This window comes from Gekko japonicus, unplaced genomic scaffold (genome assembly GCF_001447785.1).
Source record: "Gekko japonicus isolate JY-2015 unplaced genomic scaffold, Gekko_japonicus_V1.1 scaffold1167, whole genome shotgun sequence".
Taxonomy (NCBI): Eukaryota; Metazoa; Chordata; class Lepidosauria; order Squamata; family Gekkonidae; genus Gekko; species Gekko japonicus.
Window position 1 is genome coordinate 269,789 of NW_015165272.1, and position 22,862 is coordinate 292,650.

The 22,862-nt window shown below is 44.7% G+C and overlaps 1 protein-coding gene across 1 annotated transcript in view; it reads right to left on the reverse strand.

Annotated features, from left to right (window-relative positions):
• Positions 1-750: 750 nt before the first annotated feature.
• The window catches only part of RIF1 (replication timing regulatory factor 1), a 47,645-nt gene continuing 25,533 nt past the window's right edge, over positions 751-22,862 (reverse strand). The window contains exons 23-35 of the mRNA XM_015410228.1: positions 22,460-22,662; positions 22,003-22,102; positions 21,599-21,730; positions 21,087-21,232; positions 20,312-20,401; positions 20,159-20,225; positions 16,265-19,234; positions 10,115-10,261; positions 9,415-9,492; positions 9,205-9,320; positions 3,248-3,401; positions 2,840-2,951; positions 751-1,014 (exon numbers count right to left, since the gene is read on the reverse strand). Coding sequence (XP_015265714.1) covers positions 794-1,014; positions 2,840-2,951; positions 3,248-3,401; positions 9,205-9,320; positions 9,415-9,492; positions 10,115-10,261; positions 16,265-19,234; positions 20,159-20,225; positions 20,312-20,401; positions 21,087-21,232; positions 21,599-21,730; positions 22,003-22,102; positions 22,460-22,662 — 4,536 coding nt within the window. The 3' untranslated portion in view covers positions 751-793. The remainder of the gene's footprint in view (positions 1,015-2,839; positions 2,952-3,247; positions 3,402-9,204; positions 9,321-9,414; positions 9,493-10,114; positions 10,262-16,264; positions 19,235-20,158; positions 20,226-20,311; positions 20,402-21,086; positions 21,233-21,598; positions 21,731-22,002; positions 22,103-22,459; positions 22,663-22,862) is intronic.

The window sequence follows — 22,862 nt, forward strand, 5'->3', positions numbered from 1 at the left end:
GTAAAACACTGTGTGCAGTATACAAACAAGATTTCTCACACCCAAGATGACAGTTCATTTTACATAGAGATAATTTATAATATCTGCAATTGTTAGATCTATATACAATGTACAAAGTTATTATGTCCAACCTATTTGTCGCCAGAGGAAGGGAGAGAACAGAGAGGTTGGCAGGCGAGGGGAAGAGTTCTTTTGCATATAAAATTCCAAGGACATGTGCTTGGATCCTGAGAATACTGCATCAATTGCGTAATAATATACTTTCCCTTTCTGTATACAAGGAATGCATGCAAAAACAGAACAGTGTAAAATTACTGATGACAAAAACATTTGGAAATATGGTTGCCCAAATTAAGCACTGCACGTCTTAATATGAAAGGCACCCTAGAAGGCCAGTGTTGGCCAAAGTACCAGCATCTGGGAGATCTTATTACTTTTGGCAAGTCAGAGTTAACACTTCAAGAGCAATGAGATCTGATCTTTTACACAGGAGTAAAAAAATACACATCTGAAAAAATATAGTTAAGGTACTACATATGTTAAGTTTCACAGTTTTTGCTATTGCACATCTTAACAAAATTATTTCAGAATCTGTGCACTGGAGCAAAAAACTCTAAATAATAAACATGAAGAACTAAAAATTTTTTTTACACCTTGATGCTTTAATATTTACAAAACCCCCATCTCACTAAAGTAACCCATAAGAGTTCAACTCAAAAATGCAGGATTTTAGATAAAAGTGTCCTGTAATTTAAGCCTATTCCTCAAATAATTAGCTTTTACGTACAAATTATTAAACCGTGCTTTCATGGGGTGGTGATTTCCAACGGGATTGCAGATTTTTCATAATACAGTTTGTCATGTTATACAGTTTCTCTTGCATTTCAAAAAGTTCACTGCCTGAATAGCTGTGAAGATTTTCTGAAGTAATCTGAGCAGCAAGCACATTGATCTGGGATAAGAGGTCTGAAGGCGACTGTGCATCTTCATTGGTGGTCATGGGCTCACTCAAGTCTACGAAGAAGAGAAAATTGCATCTATATGAGAAACAAAACCACGGTGTGTTCCAGCAGCAACACAGTTGCTGTCCTCTTGCATACAACTTTCGCCCATCACGGTGGTGGACAGTGCTGCCAAGTCACAGCAGACCTATTGCAACCCCGTAGAGTTTTCAAGGCAAGAGATATTCAGAGGTGGTTTACCACTGCCTGCCTCTGCATCGCAACCCTGGACTTCCTTGGTGGTCTCATAGCCAAATACTAACCAGCTAAGCTTCCGAGCTCGAACAGGCTAGACGGGGCTACTGTATTCATCATGCCAATCCCAAGAGGGTAGGAATCACTAGCTTATTGTGTAATGGTTTAAACAACATGGCTGGAAGAGGCATGTGGAACAGCTGCAGAAAAGGCAGCTGGGGGCAATGCATGCAGCAGGCTTGTGTTGGGATAAAATTATTTAGGTATATATTAACAATAGTAGGTTGGATCCAACAAAGTGTGAACTTTCTCTTCCTTACCTAACCAGCCTCCAAAGCACCCTGCTCCCAAGTTGTTCCTGAGGGTCAGGGCATTTGGGGGAACAAAGTGGGCTGTAGAATATGGGTGTGCGTTCAAATCTACCTGAGCTGAAAATATACCAGAAAATATTTCAGCTTCCCAAATGTAGCCGGGTTTTCTTGGGAAAATTGAAAAAAAACATTCCCCTCAAATCCCGGATATATTTGGGAATTACTGGGTAGATCTGAAAAGAGCAGAGTGCTCCCGCCTCTCAGCTGTTTATCAGGTTTCTACTGCAGTCTCTTTAGTTTAATGGCACCGCAGAAGACAGTCTGAGGAATCAGCTGTGCCAGCAAGGAGTAGACTGCTCCCGGTGACTCGGCTTAAGGCAGGCTTCCTGTGCACTGAGCTACGGGAGAAGCTTGCCCACCCAGGATCTGTGCGCCGCGGAGAGTGACCGGATTCCCATGGCACAGCAGATCCTGGAGCTGGCTTCTCCTGGAGAAGCCAAGCCAGCTCCAGGATAGTACTGGCTTTTTTTTTTTAACCAATATTTTTCTTCTTGGGTCTACTGACCCCCCAGACCTGAACAGAAAATACCCGTTTTTTAAAAAAATGGCACACCCCTGCTGTAGAACACAGAGTACAGCAAGAAAGGGAATAGTCAGAACTCCCTCCATTCTGCCGAAAGCTCTTGCTCAGTTCATGGAAGAGCTCACACAAGAAAGTGGTTTTCCTTTGGGCTGCATCCCCCAGAAATCCATCCCATAAGTTTATTCCATTCACAGTCACCTGAATCCAATCCAGTTTTATGAACTGCCTTACAACACAGATTCACAAGGCGAAGTTAATAAAAGCATCCAAACATACACACATCAACAAGAGTTACATGAGTAAAATAAAGTGTCCTAATACCTGGCGAAATAAGCATCTGAAAAGAGGCCAGGGATGATGACAACAAATGAAGACTTTCCCAGAGCTCTGCCGATTTTACAATGGGATAGAACCTAAGGAGGGCCTCACTGGCTCCACTGGGGACATTGGTGGGTAGGCCACAGAGGAGAAGGTGCTCAAGGGTCAGAACATGCTGGGCTTAACAGGCCAAAACCAGAGCCTTGAACTGGACTCAAAATCCCAGCAAGCATCCAATACAGATGCCTCAGAACAGGATACCATTCTTATAAGCTCACTCCTGTCAAACATGCAGTACCATTCTGCATCCACCAACACTTCCAGCTGCCAAAAATTTAACACCCCACAGAGTGCTTGACATTTGGCTGTACATATTACACTGTTTTCAAAAGTCCTTGCATAGACACCCTGTAACAACACTTAATATTTACCTGCTGCAACTTTCTCGTCATCTGAAGGAAAGGGTTTTTCATCTGTGTCACTGACTGGTTTCTCTGTGTCGTCCAGGTCAACTATTTCCTCAAATCCACGATATTTTAGCAGCTAATTTTAAAGACAAACAGTGTTTTTCTATTTCATTGTAACTTTTGCTGTTGGAATCTACCTCTAATATTACAGAGGATACATTTTAAATGCTCAAATTAAATAGCAAAAGACACTGCTGAGATGCAAATACTCTCCAGTCTTGAGTACTTATGCATTAATATCATTATATTAATTTCAAATTCCATCTGGTTCTAGTAGAACTTAAAACTCAAATCTAGCAGTAGTGTCTGCCTCCTCCCCCAAAATTTCGTTAAAAGATTTTTCTAAAGTTACAACACTACAAATAAGCTTACCTGTTGTTCATGATATCCTTTAAGAGCTCTTCTCACATTGGAGACCTTGGGAGAACGGATGGGAAGTGTTTTGATCTCGGCTGCTGTCAGAGAACTCAAGTCACCCACAGTTCGGATGTTCTTTGCTCGAATGAGCTGCCCCAACCCTCTCGCCCTTAAATGAGATAAAAGGAGAAGAGGGGGAAACGTTAGATGGGCTTTCCCCTCCTACCTTCTTTAGGCACTTAAAAATATTATGTAACAAGGTATGTGTAAGAATATAGTCTGATTCTTTGCTAAAAATGCTCACACCAGACTTTGCAGCTAATGAGCACTCTGCCGTCCTAAAAAGTCCCCCGCCACCTTTGGGAAATAAGAGGATTTAGAGGTGACACTGACCAACATGTAAATCAATGCCTGCTATTATCATGTACCACACACTGTGCTACAGAAGTTGGTGGGACTTCATCGTTGCAAGACTGCAGCCTAACACTAGTCAGAAATACCACGTCATTCCCCAAAGAAACAGGTTTTTGTTCCAAATAGTTTTTTGCCCATTAGAAAAACCAGAGGTCATTTCGGGGGGGATCGCAGTTCCCCCGGGTGAGGTACGGGGGGCGGGGCACATGATGAAGCCCCGCCCCCTGCTTCCGGCCACCCCACTTCCGGCCCTCATTCAGCCAGGAGGAGGCAGGAGAAGAGGGAGGGTAAGTTGCTTCCTCCCTGCCTCTCCCCACCCCTGCCTGCCTGGGGCCAGGGAGGGCCTTCGTGGGGCTTCCTTGCACTCCCGCCGGCCTTGCAGGTCCACCACCGGGCCCCTCATGGGGCTCGGCAGTGGAGCTGCAAGGTCGGCGGTGGCCGGGACCGTTGGGGGCGGGGTGTGTGGCCTTATGACACATCTCCAGAGATGTCAGGGGGTGTGGCCTTATGACACACTTCCGGTGATGTCAGGGGGTGTGGCATATGCTAATGAGTTATGCTAATGAGTTCCCCTAGCTCTTTTTCTATGAAACGACCCCTGAGAAAAACAATGCTCCCTACACCTGAGCTTAATTGGTTGGAGTTTCACAGCTCTCAGAAAAGAGAAACTGAACAGATTTCTCATTTGTACACAATTCTTCCCTGCTATGGAAAATGCCTGCGTGAGTATCTTCAGCTGGCCACTAAGCTCTCAGGTCAATTCTCTCTTAGGCGTGGAAATTATCACAGGTGGAGGGTTGGTTTTTTTTGGAAGGCTTGGACAGGGATTCCAAGCAATGTAAACCGAATCATGCCAAAGGAAGGGAAATTCCCTCCTTTCCACTGCAGCCTTCTGTGCCCTCAAAATTGTGCTTCTGTAAGTCAGTGGAACCCCAGGAACAGTGCAGAGGTTAAAGCGGCTGTAGAGACACCAGCAGAAATTGCCCTCACCATAGGAAATGCCCTTCAATTGGTGGTTTGGCAGTCATGCCAACACAAAGGCAATTTAGGATCCAAGCCTTGTTTTGCAACATTAGGAGGAGGAGATGAGCTTCCACAATCAGGACCACTATTCAGTATGGGGAATGTATGTCTTCTTTCTGCAGAGAGAAATAGGGATGTGCATTTCGGGATCCCGAACCGAAAAAAAGCCGAAAATAACGTTTTTCGGCTTTTTTCGGCTTTTGCAATCCCAAAATGGCTTCCTATGCATTTTTCCGAATCCCGAAAAAAAAAATCCCGAAAAATTCGGGTCCATTATAACCAATGGGGCCATTGAAGTCAATGGCAAAAAACCTCTTGAAACTTTGCGGGGGGCTGGGGGGGAGGGGGTAGAGCCTCCAAATTTGGACCGTGGCTGCTCAAGCCTCTCCCCGAAAGACCCCCAAAGTTTCGAGAAGATTGGTCCAGGGGGTCCGATTCCAGGGGCATCCAAAGAGGGTGCCCCCAGTCCCCCCAGATCAGCTTGCTGTATTCCCGGTTTGCCGCCGAAATTCGGCGGCAATGCATTTCAATGGGATTTTAACCTTCTGCTTTCCTTTTTGCAGACCCCTAGGGGGGGTTAGAGGGAGAGGCTCCAAACTTGGAGGGTGGTTACTGGAACCTCTCCCCAACATGCCCACCAAATATCAAGAAGATTGGACCAGGGGGTCCAATTCTATGGGCCCCCAAACAGGTTGCCCCCATCCCTCCATTGTTCTCTATGGTGGGAAAAAAAGTATTTTTTTTCCCACCATAGAGAACAATGGAGGGATGGGGGCAACCTGTTTGGGGGCCCATAGAATTGGACCCCCTGGTCCAATCTTCTTGATATTTGGTGGGCATGTTGGGGAGAGGTTCCAGTAACCACCCTCCAAGTTTGGAGCCTCTCCCTCTAACCCCCCCCAGGGGTCTGCAAAAAGGAAAGCAGAAGGTTAAAATCCCATTGAAATGCATTGCCGCCGAATTTCGGCGGCAAACCGGGAATACAGCAAGCTGATCTGGGGGGACTGGGGGCACCCTCTTTGGATGCCCCTGGAATCGGACCCCCTGGACCAATCTTCTCGAAACTTTGGGGGTCTTTCAGGGAGAGGCTTGAGCAGCCACGGTCCAAATTTGGAGGCTCTACCCCCTCCCCCCCAGCCCCCCGCAAAGTTTCAAGAGGTTTTTTGCCATTGACTTCAATGGCCCCATTGGTTATAATGGACGCGAATTTTTCGGGTTTTCCGAAAATTTTCGGATATCTATGGTTTACCGGTATAGAAATTCGGGTTTTTTCGGGTTTCCCGAAAAAATTCGGGTTCAATAAACCCGAATCCGAATATATTTTTTTTGCACACCCCTAGAGAGAAACAGTGTGCCCTAAAACACAGACAGCAGAATGAAATGTTGGAACCTACCTGAAGGTTTCTTCCTTTCAGTGAGGCGAAGTCATCCAGATTGGTTAGGTCGGGGCTATGCAAATTTTGGCAAGTCTCTCTTGGTTGGATCAGCTGATCCCACCAGTCTTAGTATAGGCCAGCTCTGAAAGTCTTTCAACATGTCTCTGTGCTCTCCTCTTTGGTCGGGAAGTGGATGACTTCACCCCACTGAAGAGAAGAAACCTTCAGGTAGGTTCCAGTGTTTCATTCTCCTTCAGTAGGGGACGTCATCCAGATTGGTTATGTGCCAAAGTGATCACCCAGGGATGGGTCATTCATTTGCCTTCTACTCCACAGCTTGTTGCAACACCCTTCCACTGAAGGACACTTCTGCAGAGTCTACCTGGTCAATCCGGTAGTGCTTGATGAAGATGGAGAATATTGACCACGTGGCAGCCCTACAAATCTCTTCCATCAGAGCCCTCATAGCAAAGGCTGCTGAAGAGGCTACTTTGGTGGAATGAGCAGTGACATTCCTAGAGACTGGAAGACCTTGCAGTTCATACACCCTAATGATGCATGATCTGAACAAAAAGGCAATAGACACTCTTCTCCCCAGTGACGGGTTGTTGTGTGGCATGAACACGGGATCAGAAAGCCTAAAATTCTTTGTTCTGTCCAGGTAGATATGCAGGGCTCTGTGCATGTCTAACTTGTGCCAAGCCTTCCCCTTAGGATATTTTGGCTTGAGACAAAAGGAAGGCAAAACCAGCTGTTGATTGATGTGGTATGGAGAAATGACCTTTGGTAAAAAAGAAGGATCCGTCCTCAAAATCACCAAGTCCTTACGAAAAATGCATAGTTCTTTCCTTATAGATAAGGCTGCTAACTCTGACACCCTTCGCACTGAAGTGCTGTTAGGAAGGCCAAGACAGAAATTTTAATTCAACAGTTTTCAGGGGCTCAAATGGTACCTTTGTAAGAGCTTGCAGGATCTTGCTCCATGTTGGGAATCTGTGTTTTACCAGTGAAGCCAATTGCGTTGCGCCCTTCAAGAAATGCCTGACATGCTTGTTTTTGATAGGTTTCTCAGTCTCCTGTGGCCCAGCACTGTTGCCAGAGCTGTGACTTGTCGTTTTAGGGTGTCTGGCCTCAGCCCTTATTTCCAGCCCTCATGCAGAAACACGATCACATCTTTATACGCAGAATTTACTGGTTCCAAACTCCTAGACTTTGCCCAATTTTAAAAGGTCCTCCATATGCAGCTATAAATTCGCCTCACAGCAGGTCTCCTCATCTGCACCATGATAGCTATTATCTCCAAAGAGAAACCTGATTTTTCTAGAACTTCCCGCTCAATTTCCACGCCGTCAGCTGTACCCAGCCTCGGCAGTGAACTGGACCTTGTACTAGCAAGTCCTGAACAACCATGAGTTTCCACAGGGAATCCACCAACAACCAGGGTTATCAGGTCTGGCAACCAGGGTTGTCTGGACCAGAAGGGAGCAATGAAGATCACCTCTACCTGTTCCCTCCTTATCCTGCTAATGATCTTGGAAATCAGTGTGGTTGGCGGAAAGGCATATAGGAGCCCCTTCAGCCACCTGTGGTACAGAGCACCGTCCCCTTCGAGATAACCTTATGGTTATCTTGACAGGAACCTGGTTGTTGTGGGAAGACACCAATAGGTCAATTTTCGGCATCCCGAACTGCCTGGTCAGCTGTTGAAAGACTTCCTGACTTCCATCCCGCTGGATCCAGGTCCCTTCTGCTCAACCAGTCTGCCTGTAAGTTGATCATACTCTTTAGGTATGCTTTTATTGGCATCAGGTACCTCTCTGCCCACTATAGCAAGAACTCAGCCTCATGTCTTGATCTCATGCCCCCTTGCCTGTTGAAGTTCACCATTTTTTTTTTGGTGCGCTAATACTTTTTTTGCCTTAAAGATGATCTTGGAAGGCCAAGTAAGGCTAGTCTGATAACTCTCAGATCCAGCCAATTTATGCTGACTGACTTCCGCCTGAGTCCACTTGCCTTGGACAACCTGTGCTTGACAATGGGCACCCCAGCCTCTTGTGCTGGCATTGGTCGTTACTGTCAGGTGGGACTGTAGTAGGAAGGTCACACCCTTCTTTAGATTCACTGGAGTAGTCCACCACCCCAGGGATACTTTTAACTTCCTGCCAAGGTGACCTGTTTGTGTGTCTTTCTTCTTTATATCTTTCTGGTAAGGAAGCAACTTCCACTGCATCTGTCTGGAATGGAACCTGAAACTAAATCTATTAGAGAAATAATCACGCCTAGGACAATAGATAAATGCATGAAGTTGATCAATCTCTATTTCTGGACCCTTTTTTACTATTTGTGTAATCCTCTTTTGTTTTTTCCCCTTGGTAGGAACATCATAGCCGACTCCATGTGAATTCTGGCCCCAAGATCAACTAAGCATCTGGATTCAGTGATCTGACTTTTCTGAATGTTTATCAGGAACCATGTACTGCAAACACCTCCATGGTGGTCCTGGTGTCCTTGTTTGCTGTGTTGGCATCTCTTGCCCTGATGAACTTTGCTGGAATCTGGATCAGTATCCTGAAGAGCAGGAGCCTCTGAAACCCTTGTTCTCCCTGCCTCGCATTGGTGCCCTTTACTTAGTAAAGGAATGAAATTATGTCACTCTACCATCCTTATCCTTGACGTTGATGGCATGGCCTTCCTATTCTCTTTGGTCTCTAAAATAACTTTTTCTAGGTCCCTATCACCAAACAGAAGTTCTCCGGAAAAACTTCTCAGCCAAAAGACTGGACTTAGAGAGTCAACTTGTTAACTGGCAGAGCGCCGCTCCTGTGCGCTCCTGCTCCAACTGAACCCTGCCCCTAGCCAATCTGGATGTCTTCCCCCACTGAAGGAGAATGTACCAACAGTCTACTTTCCATCCTCTTATGAAAACTGCAAGGCTAGACTCAAAATTCCATCTAGATAATACACCAAGAAAACTCTGGTGGGTTTTTTCTTCTTCTGTAAGTGTTCCGCAACAGAAGACATCATCTGGTACTAGTTCTTTTTGTGGCTCAAGAGTATAACCTTCCTGTGAATAAGTATGCTGTGAGCACCATGAGAAGAAATGGCAACACAATATTAGCCATAAACATTTGTGAATCAAACCTGGTGCTTGCTACTCACCAAATATTTGATGTAATCTGAGGCAAAATGGTGTCAACAGGTGCCTTACAACCCTGCAGCGCTGGATATATGCTTTCTGTAGGAGACGGTAGAGTTTCTTTGACCATTTCACTGATCTTGAACAACAGAGAAAATTATTAAATTTGATTAAGTTTTAAGAGCTGAATAAAGGAAAAAATAGAGAATACATAAAACTGAAACAAATCTTACTAAACACTTCTTTGAGCTCTTATATTTATGGCTACGAGATCCGGGGGAGAGGGGTCCTTTGGTTGGAGTGGTAATAGGCTGGATAGGAAAAGAGGAAAAAAAGGTCTCTCAGGATCATAGGAATAAGCTAAAAGCCTATGATTAATCTTACTGAAATCCTACAACTAAAGAGAGGTCTGCTAATTTAGAAACAGGGCAATGCCTAAGAGTTTAAAACAGAATCGGGCTCACGCCCGGTAGAAGCAGCAAGTATCTCTTGTTATGAACTAGCTCAGCAAACTATGTTTTTTTTACAAACTGCATATAGCTGTATGAATTTACCTCCATGAGTTTTTTGGATTAAGCCTATATACTTGGAACCAAAGATTGTTATATACTCAACTAAAAGCACTTCTGTACACATACAGTTGATCCTTCTTCCTCTTTGGGCCCCTCTCTGTGCTGTATCACACATCATTCTGGAACACCTGCACTTAGCATAGGAATTTTTTGGAGGACACTGGGATTTCTGGGAAAGAGAGGGGGTATCCACAAAAATGCCTTCTGCTGACACTTGAAGATCTTTAATTCTAAGCCTTAGCACTTGCTCATGACTGAAGAACTTCCCTTCCTCCAGTTAATCAGACACAAAGTTCTTGAACCATGGAGAGAGTATTTCTTCTGGAAAACTCCTTTGAATAAAGAGAGTCATTGGTATTACCTTGGTTTGATGATTAGAAGAAGGTTTAATGCTTCGGGAAGACGGAGACCCATTTGAAGAATGATTTCTAACGGCAGGGCTTCGCCTATCAATATCATCTGCCAATTCTTCCTGATAGATTGGATTGGCAAAGGAAACTCGCCGGCTCTGCCCAGAAAAGAAACAGATTTATTTATTTGACTTATATCCCGCCCTTCCACATGGGCTCAGGGCGGCGAACAAGAGGCAACTGCCATACACAACACTAAAACCAGATAAAACAATCAATTACATTTACATTTAAAATCGGTGCTCACAACAATATATCATCCAAGACGGAGACTCCAATGCAATGTTCCAGAGGTTCTACTGTCTCTTCTTGATCGGTCTGCACGATGTGCGTTCTTCATTCCCAAGGCCAGTTCGCATTGCCAAAAATGGCAGCGCGGTGGAGGTCAAAAGCCTGGGGGAAGAGCTCCGGCTTGCAGGCCCTGCAGAACTGCATAAGGTCCCGTAGGGCCCTGAGCTCCTCCGGGAGCTTGTTCCACCCGATAGGAGCCGCCACCGAAGAAGCCCTGGCCCTAGCTGCAGCATATTTAACATCTCTAGGGGCTGGGACAGCCAGATGTTTTGCCCCCGATCGTATTGCCCTTGGGGGAACATATGGGGAAAGGCAGTCCCTTAGGTAAGCTGGACCCTGGCCATATAGGGCTTTATAGGTAAGAACCAGCACTTTGAAGTGGACCTGGTATGCTATTGGCAGCCAGTGCAGCGCCTTCAGAACAGGCTGGATGTGGTCTCGCCTAGAGAGGCCCATCAACAGCCTGGCTGCTGCATTCTGCACCAGCTGCAGCTTCCGGATCTGTGACAAAGACAGCCCCATGTAGAGAGCATTGCAGTAGTCCAACCTCGAGGTGACCGTTGCGTGGATCACTGTGGACAAGTCATCGCGGTCAAGGTAGGGAGCCAACTGCTGTGCCAGCCGCAGATGGTAAAAGGCTGACTTGACAGTGGCTGCTACCTGGGCCTCCATCGTTAAGGAGGAGTCCAGGAGCACCCCCAAACTCCTAACCCTTGGTGCCGGCACCAAAGGCACCCCGTCAAAGGCCGGGAGAGGGAGCCCCAGCCCTGAACCGACCCGACTTAAGCCCAAGACTTCTGTCTTCGCCGGGTTTAGCTTCAGCCGACTCAGCCTGAGCCAACCAGCCACAGCATGCAATGCCCAGTGAAGGTCATCCGGGTCAGAATCTGACCGGCCGCCCAACATTACATAGAGCTGGGTGTCATCCGCGGATTGATGGCACCCTAGCCCGTAACTCCGAGCAATCTGGGCGAGGGGGTGCATATAGATGTTAAATAGTATTGGGGACAGCACTGCCCCCTGAGGCACCCCACACTCAAGAGGATGCCTCCGGGAGTGCTGATCCCCAATGGCCACCCTCTGTCCCCGACCTTGGAGAAAAGAGGCAAACCATTGAGGGGCAAGCCCCTGAATCCCCACGTCGGCAAGGTGGTGGGTCAGCAGCTGATGGTCGACTGTATCAAATGCGGCCGACAGATCTAACAGCAGCAATGCCACCACACCACCTTGATCCAGATGCCTTCGGAGATCATCTGTCAAGGCAACCAGAACAGTCTCCGTCCCGTGAGCCGGGCGAAAGCCGGACTGGAAAGGATCAAGGACTGAAGCGTCATCCAGAAAGCCCTGTAACTGTGTCGTCACCGCCCTCTCTATCAATTTGCCCAAATAGGGCAAGTTGGACACTGGCCGATAGTTGGCCAAATTGGCCGGTTCCAGAGATGGCTTTTTTAAGAGGGCGGACTATCGCCTCCTTGAGTTCTCCAGGGAATCGTCCCTCAATAAGGGACTTGTTGACAATCTCCCGCAGAGCACCTCAAAACCCCTCATGACCCGCCTTAATGAGCCAGGAGGGGCACAGATCAAGGTCGCATGTGGTTGGGCGCACAGAAACGAGCAATCTGTCAGCTTCGTCCAGGCTGAGTGAACTGAAGCACTCTAAACCCGGTACCGAAGACTCGCAAGGGGCCTCAAGTTCACTCACTGTCTCAATCGTGGCGGGGAGGTCACCGCGGAGCGTCAGGACTTTATCTGCCAAACAGCTCGCAAAAGCCTCACAGCCAATATCCATTTACCTATCATTTCGCCTGCCCTGTGGCAGGTCTGTCAAAGACCAAATCGTACTAAATAATTGGGCCGGGCGTGAGCTCGCAGATGCAATCTCAGCTGCAAAGAAATCCTTCTTAGCAGCCTTGGCTGCCATCTCATAGGATCTCATAAACGTCCTATAGGATGATCTTGACGCCTCGTCGCGAGCACAACGCCACCGTCTCGCTAGTTGCCTCAGTTCTCCCTTCATCAGCCACAGCTCCTGGGTATACCAAGGAGCCCGCCTCAGACAAGTCTGGAGAGGACACCTGGGAGCGATCTCGTCGATGGCTGCGGAGAGCCGGGCTTGCCAGTCCTCCAGCAGCTCATCCAACGAGCCACCTGGGGGCCTCGGATCCCACAGAGCCCTCTGAAACCGCAACGGGTCCGTCTGGCTTTGCGGGCGAGCATAAATTTGCTCACCGCCTACAACAGGTCGGGGTGGAACATTCAGATGGGCCTTCAGAGCCAGGTGGTCAGACCATGGCACTGCCTCAGCAGAAATCCAATCCTCCGCCACCCTCGCCGTAAAGATCAAATCGAGCATGTGACCATCCCGATGTGTGGGGGCCGATACAAACTGTGAGAGTCCCAGCGCCGCCATGGATGACACGAGGTCCGTAGCCCAGCTCGAGGTCGCGTCCTCGGCATGGACGTTGAAATCACCCAGGACAATCAGTCTAGGGTGGTCCAACGCCCAGCCTGATATGGCCTCCAGCAGGGACAGCAGGCTACTGGCCGGTGCATTAGGCGGCCGGTACACCAGCCAGATCGCCACACTCTCCACAGCCTCCAACATCACGCCGACACACTCTAAGCCCGCGATCTTCATGGCTGGGAGCACCCTGAAGGAGTAAACCTCCCGAATGAAAATAGCCACTCTTCCCCCCCCCCCGCCCCCTAGTCCGTGATTAGTGAAGGACCGAATAACCCGGGGGGCAAGCTGGATGAGAGCTACTGTCTCACCCTCCCTCACCCAGGTCTCGGCCACGCACGCCATGTCCGCCTGATGTTCCAACACAAAATCCTGAAGGGTTGTGGTTTTGTTGTTAATGGACCTGGCGTTGCACAACACCAATGACGAAGGGGGGTTATCAATCCTGGCCCCACTGCCACCCTTGGGATGAGCCATAGGCTGGAAGGACGCCAAGCCATTCGCAGTCTCCGCGTCCTTCCCTTAATATGATGAATTGCCTTTACTTTAATTAGACTGTTAAAAGCCACATGGACTACAACAGAAGATCACTCAATATAGGGTTGCAATTTTTTTCGCCAAACAGAAGGTAACATTGCAATCAGAATCTGAAACAGCCCAACTAATCTTAGATTCTATTGTCATAGTAGACTCCAGAATTATTAGAGAAAATAAAGGCAAAAGAAACTTTTTCATAGTTCAGCTCTCCATGGGCAGTCAAATACAATTATGTGCTATATGGTCTCAATTCTTCCCGCAGGAAATGAACAAATTCTTTCAGAATAGGGAATCCTTGAATAACGTCAAGTTAGCACCGCTGATGGTAAAACGTCCATCACAAAGGCTCATTGTAACTTGGGGACCATCAATGTGTATAAGTATTCTGGTATTTTATGCTGAAAAGGTAGTCCTATTGCAACAGGAGAACAAACTCGTCAGGCATGAAAACATACTATTATAGTCCAGTTTTACAATGCAATCCTTGATTATTTTATAAAGCTTGATACTGCCTTAATAATAGTACTGAGAATTAAAGGTCCACAGATCTAGAAATATTAACTTGCCTCCATGATGCCTCTTAAAATAAAGATACAGAAGTCAAAGTGCTTGTTTTAAGGGGCTAAGAGAAGAACATTTTATGCAAAGGTATTAAAATTTATGCTGAATCAAATAGTTCTCTATAGTTTCCATAAAAGACACAGATGCCTAGGTTGCTTCCACACGGAAGTTTAACTTCCTCAGCAGTGCTTTGGGGCTTCCACATGACATCATCATTCCCTTTCCAGGTTTTCCTTAGTTCTACTGTGAGTTTCCCCAGCCCTACATAGGTATGATCCTTCCTAGAAGATCACACGCAAAATGGGTTGGAGGGGAAGTATGGAGAAGATGGGGGAATTTTCACACACACCCTTGACACCAGGGTTTTGTTTTTTTAAATTAGCAGAAGGTATATTGTTATATACTGTGTACATCCACTACTTATTTAAAATGACCAACAGAAAGCCTGCCAGTGTTCATGAAGGCCAGGAGCTGAGAAATGGCAGGCATGAGGGAAAAGAATGGGGAATTATCCTGTGAGGAGGCTCCACTGCTGCTGTGAATTCCTATAGATTTACAGTGGCAATGTGACCAAAATGGTAGTCATGACCATGTGGAAGTGTTCACAGACTGAAAGAACTCATCATCATATTTGAAACTGTATGACAGATATTAGAAATGGTTCTCAAAAGGTGACTGTAACGATTCCATGTTTTATTGTGTGTGTGTCTTTAAAAGTGGTTTGTATGGATGTATGGCAGACTAGGATGCTGAACTCAGGCAAGTGATATGATTGGTGAGTGACAGAGAGGGGGAGGGGTTTTGGAATGAATGCTGTGTGGATGAACCGATATGTCAGTCAAGAGTAACAGTTAAGGATGACAGTTAGAGAGTTCTGAGTTAGGGAGTTGAGAAAAAACAGTTAAACAGATAAGAAGAGGCTTCCCTGTGTGGGTTGCTTAGTTCGGAGTTAAACAGTTAACCAGAGAGAGTCAGAGGAGAGTGTGCTGTGTAGGAGCAATATATATGAGAGTTGTCCTGAGGTCTCTGTGTGAGACGTTTCCTATGTGAAATACAAGAGTAAAGTCTCTGTGATATGAGTTACAATTGAAAGCTGAGAGTCTCTAAGAAAAATACCGTGAAATATTGTTACAAAGTGGCTTTATCCTCTCTGTCAGTAAAGGAGAGGCTTGTGAGAGACACCAAGCATATGATCAAATCATTCCCAGAACTGTTTACCTTGTTCACCCTCGTGTTTATACCTTCGTTAAATAAATCCTATTTACTTCAAGTTTACCAGCTAAGTAAAGAATTATTCCTGGGACCACATAGTACCACGAATGCCTAAGACCCAAGGTACACCTACCCTGTGGAAAATATTATAGGAAAAGGTTTGGGAAAACCTAGATTTCCCTGGTGGCAGCCCGAAAACCCTAAGAATAAAACATAAAGAACATTTTAAAGTAAAACTAGACCTCCCCAGATAAGAGGTCGTCACAGTGACATAGCGAGCATACTTCGGCAAAGGGGTAGGAATACATTAAAACACATAAGTATATGGGAAGATAGATCCTGGCATACTATTTGACACTGGGAATCAGAGAATCTTAGAGTTAGAAGGGATCTCCAAGGCCATCTAGTCCAACCCCAGCTGGATTAGACAGTTGTTTAAGTATGAAAGCCCCAAGTCATGAAAAACATGAGCACCCTGAACTGCACTTAGTACCTTAAATAACCAATGAAGAGATAGATACTGCACTATGTCCTGTACCAACTGAGGTTTCTGGACCATCTTCAAGTGTAGCTTGGAAGACCTTCAACTTCTGCCCCCTCTCATATAAGTGAGATAGTCATTAACAATGGCTAGAATCCAATGGATAGTTATTCACATTTAAGCCCCAATGAAGTCACCAGAAGTTAAATGCACATAACATTGAAAAGCATGAGAGACATTTACACACTTGGAAATTTAAACTCCTTCAAATTACAGTTCTCGGTGCTTCAGTATATAATATTGGGATTATGGAAATTACTGTCGATGTGATCTGAGCTTCTAGGTATTTCAGTACATTGTTCATGTAAACAGGTCACTCACATAAACTAACAAGAAGCTTCCCCCCCCCCAAGATTTTTAAAATGTTAAAGCAGCAAGCAAAAAGTGGATAGAAAGACCAGATCAGGCAAGCTGCAGTCCTGTGAGTATAAAACACAGTTAAAATATGAATAACTATGAACATGTTATGATAAACTATAAAAACAACTGCTAAAATACCTTGTTTGCAGGTGATGACGAATCCTCTTCCTCATGTCTTTTTACACCTCTCTTTAAAATACTGGTAGAGGGGGAAGCTGATGGAGACCACATACAACGTGATTGCACTCCATTAGGGCTTTCACTAATCTTGGTCAAAGTCAAAGCATCAAATTCCTTCAACTTAAGAGGGGAATCTATGTTGTTATTTTCTTTTACTTCATCTTGTATCAAGCCTGAAGTTTCAGGCCCTGTCAGTGCTACTGGTACATTGGTTTCTATGCTCTCCTCCTCATCCATATCAGTATCTTGAGCTTCTACAGGAGAGCCAACAGAACATTCCAGAGTCTTCTCCACACCATCCTGAACAACATCAGTTATTGGTTCACTGGACTTTGTTTTCTCAGCTTGGTTCACATCCACCTCCGTATGACTTCTGTCTTCTAGGTGGCCACTGTGATGAACAGCTCCCCCTATTGTAACAACAGGCTCTAGTTTGCTTTCTGAACCTTGACACGGGGCAATTAATTCCTTTGAAGTGGATTCGATTGAACTCAGCTCTGAAGTTTCTCCAGACGCATCAACACAATCTACAGTTTCCACACAAGATTTGAAACTGTTGCTTTTTGAGTCTGATGACTCCTTGGACTCGTCTTTTGAAGTGTAACTGCCTGGCAATTCCCCTGTAGCCTCTATGCTTCTGCTTAAATTTTCCGTGTCAGCAGGATCCCCAGTGAAACTCCGAGGCGTGCTTGTTGCGCAAGGCTCCATACTGAGCTTTTCTGCAGAATGGGACTCCTCTGCAGCAGGAAGGTATGAAGCCACCACTGCTGCTTTACTAGATGTCTTCTTAGGTTCTTTTGACTTTGGTTCTGGACTACTTGCTTTTTTCACTACTGTGGGCGACTTTTCCAACTGTGCAGTTGGCTTTTCACCACAGCAATCGCAGCCCTTTGATCTTCTCATCCGCTTGCTTCTTTTGTGCAGGCATTCAGGTGTTTCTGAACGATTTATGGATGCAGAAAAGCCATTAGGAACAGCAGGGCAGGCATCTCCTGAAAGCTCGGTAAGACCACTTTTGCTGCCGTGTGGAACAGCATCTTGTTGATCAAGACCTTTGGTTATCTGCTTTGTCTTTGAAGCTGACGCCAAAGTTGGCTTTGCCGCCACTTTTCCAACAGTTTGTTCTGCATCTGAATGGCCACCACAAATGGAAGCATCCACGGTTTCTTTACCTTCCAAATGGTCATTAGGTGAAGGAACATTCTTCTCTTTCTCTTCATTATTATCAGAAGGCAAAGCTATTTCCATGCACTCCTCATGGTTTATTATACCTTTATTTCCCACTAAAGAGGTTTGGAGTTCATTTGCAGTTTCTTGTGAATGAAGCTCCTGGCTTTGGCTTTCTAACTCTTCCTTCACTTGGCTTTCAAGAGAACTGCTTGTGACTTTCCATCTTCCTGACCTTTTCTTCTTGGTTCCATCTTCTCTCATCTCAGAGCTGTCAGACTCAGAGTTTTCTATACTGGAAAGCAGCCCTTGGGAAGCTCTTCTTGTCTGATACCGTGGAAGCCCTATTCGTTTCTCATGGGTGGTATCTGCACAGGGATCTTGCAAGTCATCCGTTTCAGGTGGATTACTGCCTTCAGATTTTCTAGTACTTATGTTAGTTTCCTCTGGAAGGTTTTTTGAAGCATGAGATTCCTTTGTACCTATAACTTCCATGGCACTGCTTGAATTTTCCAGGCCAGCAGGATCCCCAGTAACACTCTGAGGCATGCTTGTTGTGCAAGGCTCCATACAGAGCTTTTCTGCATGGCTTTCTTTTTTATTTACACTTCCTTGTATATCTGGGTTCTTTTCAGGAAGAGATTTCTGTTTGTGTGTGGAGTCCTCTTTACTTTGCAAAGACTTCTTTGGCAGAAGCTTTTCATCATCTTTACGCCTGTCCTTCTTCTGTTGGCTGTTCTCTTTGTCTTGACTGTCTGCAGATCCTTCAGTAGTTTCTGGCTTTCGTCTTAAAGAACGCCTTAATATTTTTTGATTAGGTGGTATTTGTGGAGTTTGACCTACAGATATTGCATCTCCCAGAACAGTCACCTCTGGAGGAGTATTCTCTTTTGAATCCAGGTTCAGTCCTGCTTTCATCTCTGCAACATTGTTCAAAACATGTTTTTTTTCCATGGTTGTACTTTCGATTATTTCCACATCAGAAGCTTGAGACTGAACATCTAACATACACTGTGGCTCTTGTGTTTCCCCAAGTAAGTCACATTCCCCTACCTCATCTTTGGAAGTGGATACTTGCATGTTTTTCTCTTGCTCCAATGCCATTAGCTTTGCTTTTTTGTCCTCTGAAAGCTCTATTTTGTTCTGCCTGAGACTTGATTTCTGTATCCCAAGAGCACTCTCAGATTGCAGTTTTGAAGCAGGCTTAGATTCTTCCTTTGCTTTTTTGGCTTTAGGGGAAGACTCCAAAGCATCTATGCTTTCTGGACATGACCTCTTAGAACTAGAGACAGTCTCTTCCATTTGGGGTTTGGAAGCACTCTTACTGGACTTTTCTTTGAAAGACAGTGTATCTGTGCCAATCATGTTTTCCTGACCATCTAATGAAGGGGTACTTTGAGATGGTCTAGACACATGGTTGAATTTTGAAGGGCTGAAAGGTCTGTTCTCTGAACTATCAAACTTCTCCAAAGTTATGAAGGACTGCCTTCTGCTTACAGGCTGTGGTGTTCCTGAAATGACATCACTAGAAGAGGAGCTGCTGCTGACACTTGAGCTGCTTTCATTGACAGACTGATCTAATACTGACGGCTCCTCTGGAACTGTTTTAGAAGTACACGATTCTGAATCCTCACAATTTAGATCTGGACTATGCTTTGCAGGTGGTTGAAACTGTCCAATAGCTGTAGATTCCGTTTTCTCCTGAAGTCCATTTGGCTTGCAGTTTTCAGCGCCAAGCAGAATGTTTCCCACTTTTTTAGCCTGCAGTCAAAATAATTTGCATTAGCTATTGTAGTGACTGTACTACTTTTATAATCATATTTAATATTCACATTTTCTGCAGGAAGTTCAAGAGCGCATTACCAGGTAGCCTCCCATATAGACACTGATGAGACCCAAGACCAAAACCTGTTTAACTTAAGGAACGTGCCTTTTTTAATTTATTTAGTGCATTTTTATTCTGCCCTTCCTCTCTAAGGAACTCAGGGCAGCACGTAACAACCCTGCCTGGAAGGTGCGGCCGAGAGGGTGTGACTGGCTCAAGTTCACCCAGACAGCTTCCATGGCAAAGGGTGGATTCAACCCTGGGTCTCCCAGCACGTTAACCACTACACCAACACCAAAACTCCGCTGCAGCAGTTTTCTTCGGACTAGCCTTGGCCCATCATAACAGAATCCCACAAAAGCAACATTAATTTTAGGGAGAAAAAGAAACTCTGCCACGATAAAAGCTTCTTCAAATATATTAGAACACTCCTCATTGTTAATTACAGTTCCTTATATTTTGTCCTGGCGACGTTCTGGAAAACAAGTGTTCCAAAACGAAACCCTTTTGCTGTAAATATCTACAGCTCCATAAACCAGGGGCTTGTTCCAATTTTAAACAATTCCCTCAAATATCAATTGGCAGTGGCAACAGACACACTCTACTACCGTCCCTAAGGAAGCAAGCTGGATCCTACCTTTACTCAGCTGCAGCTGGCCAGAACAGCCAGTGAACTTCATCAGTTCTTAAATGTTAACAGGCATGCTTTATACGAGATAGCACATGAACCAACTGTCAACATATGTGCCTCACCTTAGCAAAAGATTTCACATTCCCTTTCCCATAAATTCTCCAATAAGATAATCACACTCCTGAGTTTCTCTACCAATCCCCAAGGTAAGAAGAACACAGGAAGATACCTGGGATATCTCTTTGCCCTCTTCTTCCCCATCTTCTTCCTTCGTATCTACCAAGGTGGGTTTTACCCTAAAAAGAAGGCAACTCATTTCAGACAAAAGTTAAAATTGTTTAAAAGTTTACATTTCAAAGCTCTGCTGGCATCTCTGACTTACAAAGAAGCTTCCTGGTCTTGTGTATACTGGGAAAATAAGGCAGTATCTTGTGAAGCGTCCAGATTATTGTACATCGTAGGAATATCAACTCTGCAAAATAAATAATAAGAGGAACTAGCCAACAAACCAGTCAGATTTCAAACAGATTTCAAAATATGGTGAGGTTAAGCAAAGAATAGGAAAGACGAAAATGTAGCTAGTAAGTGATGGAAAGCAGAGCTCCAAGATGTCCTGTTGCCATGGATCAGGCAAGATCTGAAATGGGAGAGACTTCTTCCCACAGTAAGACTCTGCCCAATTTATACTGTAAGCAAACTGGAGAAGCAACCCACACCAAGATACTCTTTACCACCAACGGAGGTGGAGCAGTAAAGACTTTTAGGCAATCATGTTCCACCACACTGAAGAGAAGAAGAGATTGGATTTATACCCCGCCCTTCACTACCTAAAGGTGTCTCAGAGCGGCTTACAAACACTGTAGGAAGGGCCACAAAGTATACAAAATCTTTGTTCTAGGAGATTAGAGGCTTGTTCTGTGGCTAAGAGGGGCAAATTCAACTGAGAAGGGCCGGGAGACTGGGTTCTCGGTTACAGTCTAATGCATGTAGAGAAATTAGGAGTATATGTCTACACAGTCACAAAAAAGCCTCTTTAATAAAAGGCTGGCCCTTGTGTTTCAAGGATTGAAACTTCAAGCCCATTACAAAAAACAAACAAACCACTAAGTGGACTCTGATCCCCACTATAAAAGCCAAAAGATGTACAAGAAGGTTACCTTTTTGTTTGAAGAACTTCTTTTTGGTGCTCTGTCAACACCCTCTCTTTTGTTTCCGGTGGAATAAACACAAAGTCAACAGTATTTTCCTCTTCCAAAATCACATCTTTTCTATTTGTTTTTGGCAGTGAAAATTCCAGTTTTGTCTATTGCATAAGAAAGTAAAAAAGAAGGCTGGAGGAACTGCCACAAACTTGGACAACACACTAGGAAAAAGCCTTTAACTGTACAACAGGCTTATGCAATCAACTTTTATTATGTTTCAGAGTTTTTTGAGAAGTTAATTTTAAAAATTCACAGTTGGAGACTAGCCTTGCCCTTGAGAGAAAGAAAGGATTTAACTTCCCAAAAAAAGTCAGCTGTGAACTCAACCACAATTTTAGTTAGCCCTCCTTGTATAGGGGACTCCCCATTACTTAAGCCTCTTTAAATGAGGAGAAAACCCATGGTGGTTAGAACAGGAAAATTCCAAGAGAAGTAAGTAGTGATATAATATAGTCTCTATGCCTTACTTTTGCAGGTGGGACATGGCAATTAGTATTTTCTTCTTTTCGTTCACTGGACTGTGCTAGTAAGGAATCTCTTTTCCCACTAGAGTTTACTTCTATTCCACTTATCTTTGTATTCCATTGAGAATTCTCTGTCTGCTGTAAAAGTGGAGGGAAGAACATTTAAATACCAGTAAAACACTTGAACTCTTAGTGCCACCGATACAGACTTTCAACAAGGTTTCTTCAGAGATAGGCTATTTGCAGTCAACTTTCAAAAGGGGGTATCTGAAGTAAAAATTGTATAATTGTGCACTCAGGTTATTTATTCAGCTCAAGAGATGTGTTATTAAGCTTCACAAGTTCCAGCTTCACACTGCTAAAGATCGACAGCTGACTTTCTAAATCTTAATATAAGAGAGACTTACGGAGTCAGAATATGTCCCATTAGATTCTCCCATTATTTCAGTACTTTCAAAGCCAGGCAATAAGAGCAGAATTTTCTGTTTGGTTTGGCACAAAATGGATCTGTAAGGAAACATTCATGAAAACTGCAGCACTGAAAATGCAGGACACAAACTGATATTCAGAGAATCAAAAGTATTTAGCTTGTTTTGATAAGAAATCTTGTAAGTATAAGAACTGTGGCTACATGAACAGTGATGTGTGCAAGAACTGTGAGTACAAGTACAGTGTATACTAGATCTGCAGCCTAGTGTTTCACACTGTGCCATCCAAAAGTTAAAGTTCTTTCCTAGTTCTCAGTGTAGAACATTAAACCAAACCTGAAATTTTGGAGAAGACATTAAGATTATCCTCATGTAGTTCTACTGAACCGGTACTCCACACATTAACAAAGAGACCTATTATTCAAAGTCCTCTTACTTTAATTCTTCTGGATACACCAGCGTCGTTGCTTTGCCAAATGTTGCATTCCAGAACTGAGCAGCTTGACTGCGTATCTGCTTGTTTTTATTTGTGAACATTATACACAGCAGTGGAGAAAGCTCCTGCAGCAGTTGACTCTCAAAAGGTCCAGTATAGTGGGACTGCAAACAGCTAATGATTTCCACCCATAATTTTTCAAACTGCAAGATGAGCAGAGAAATGTTAATTAAATATATATATATATATAGCTGTAGGCAACACAAGCAGCTGGAAGTAGTCAAGAGGAGACCATTCAGCAATAGTCTCTTGCCTAAATGGCCAATACAGGTAGTACTAATTGGGGCTTGTTGAGTTCCTCAGAGGAGGTCAATGAAGGCTGGATTAGACTGCCTACCACAAA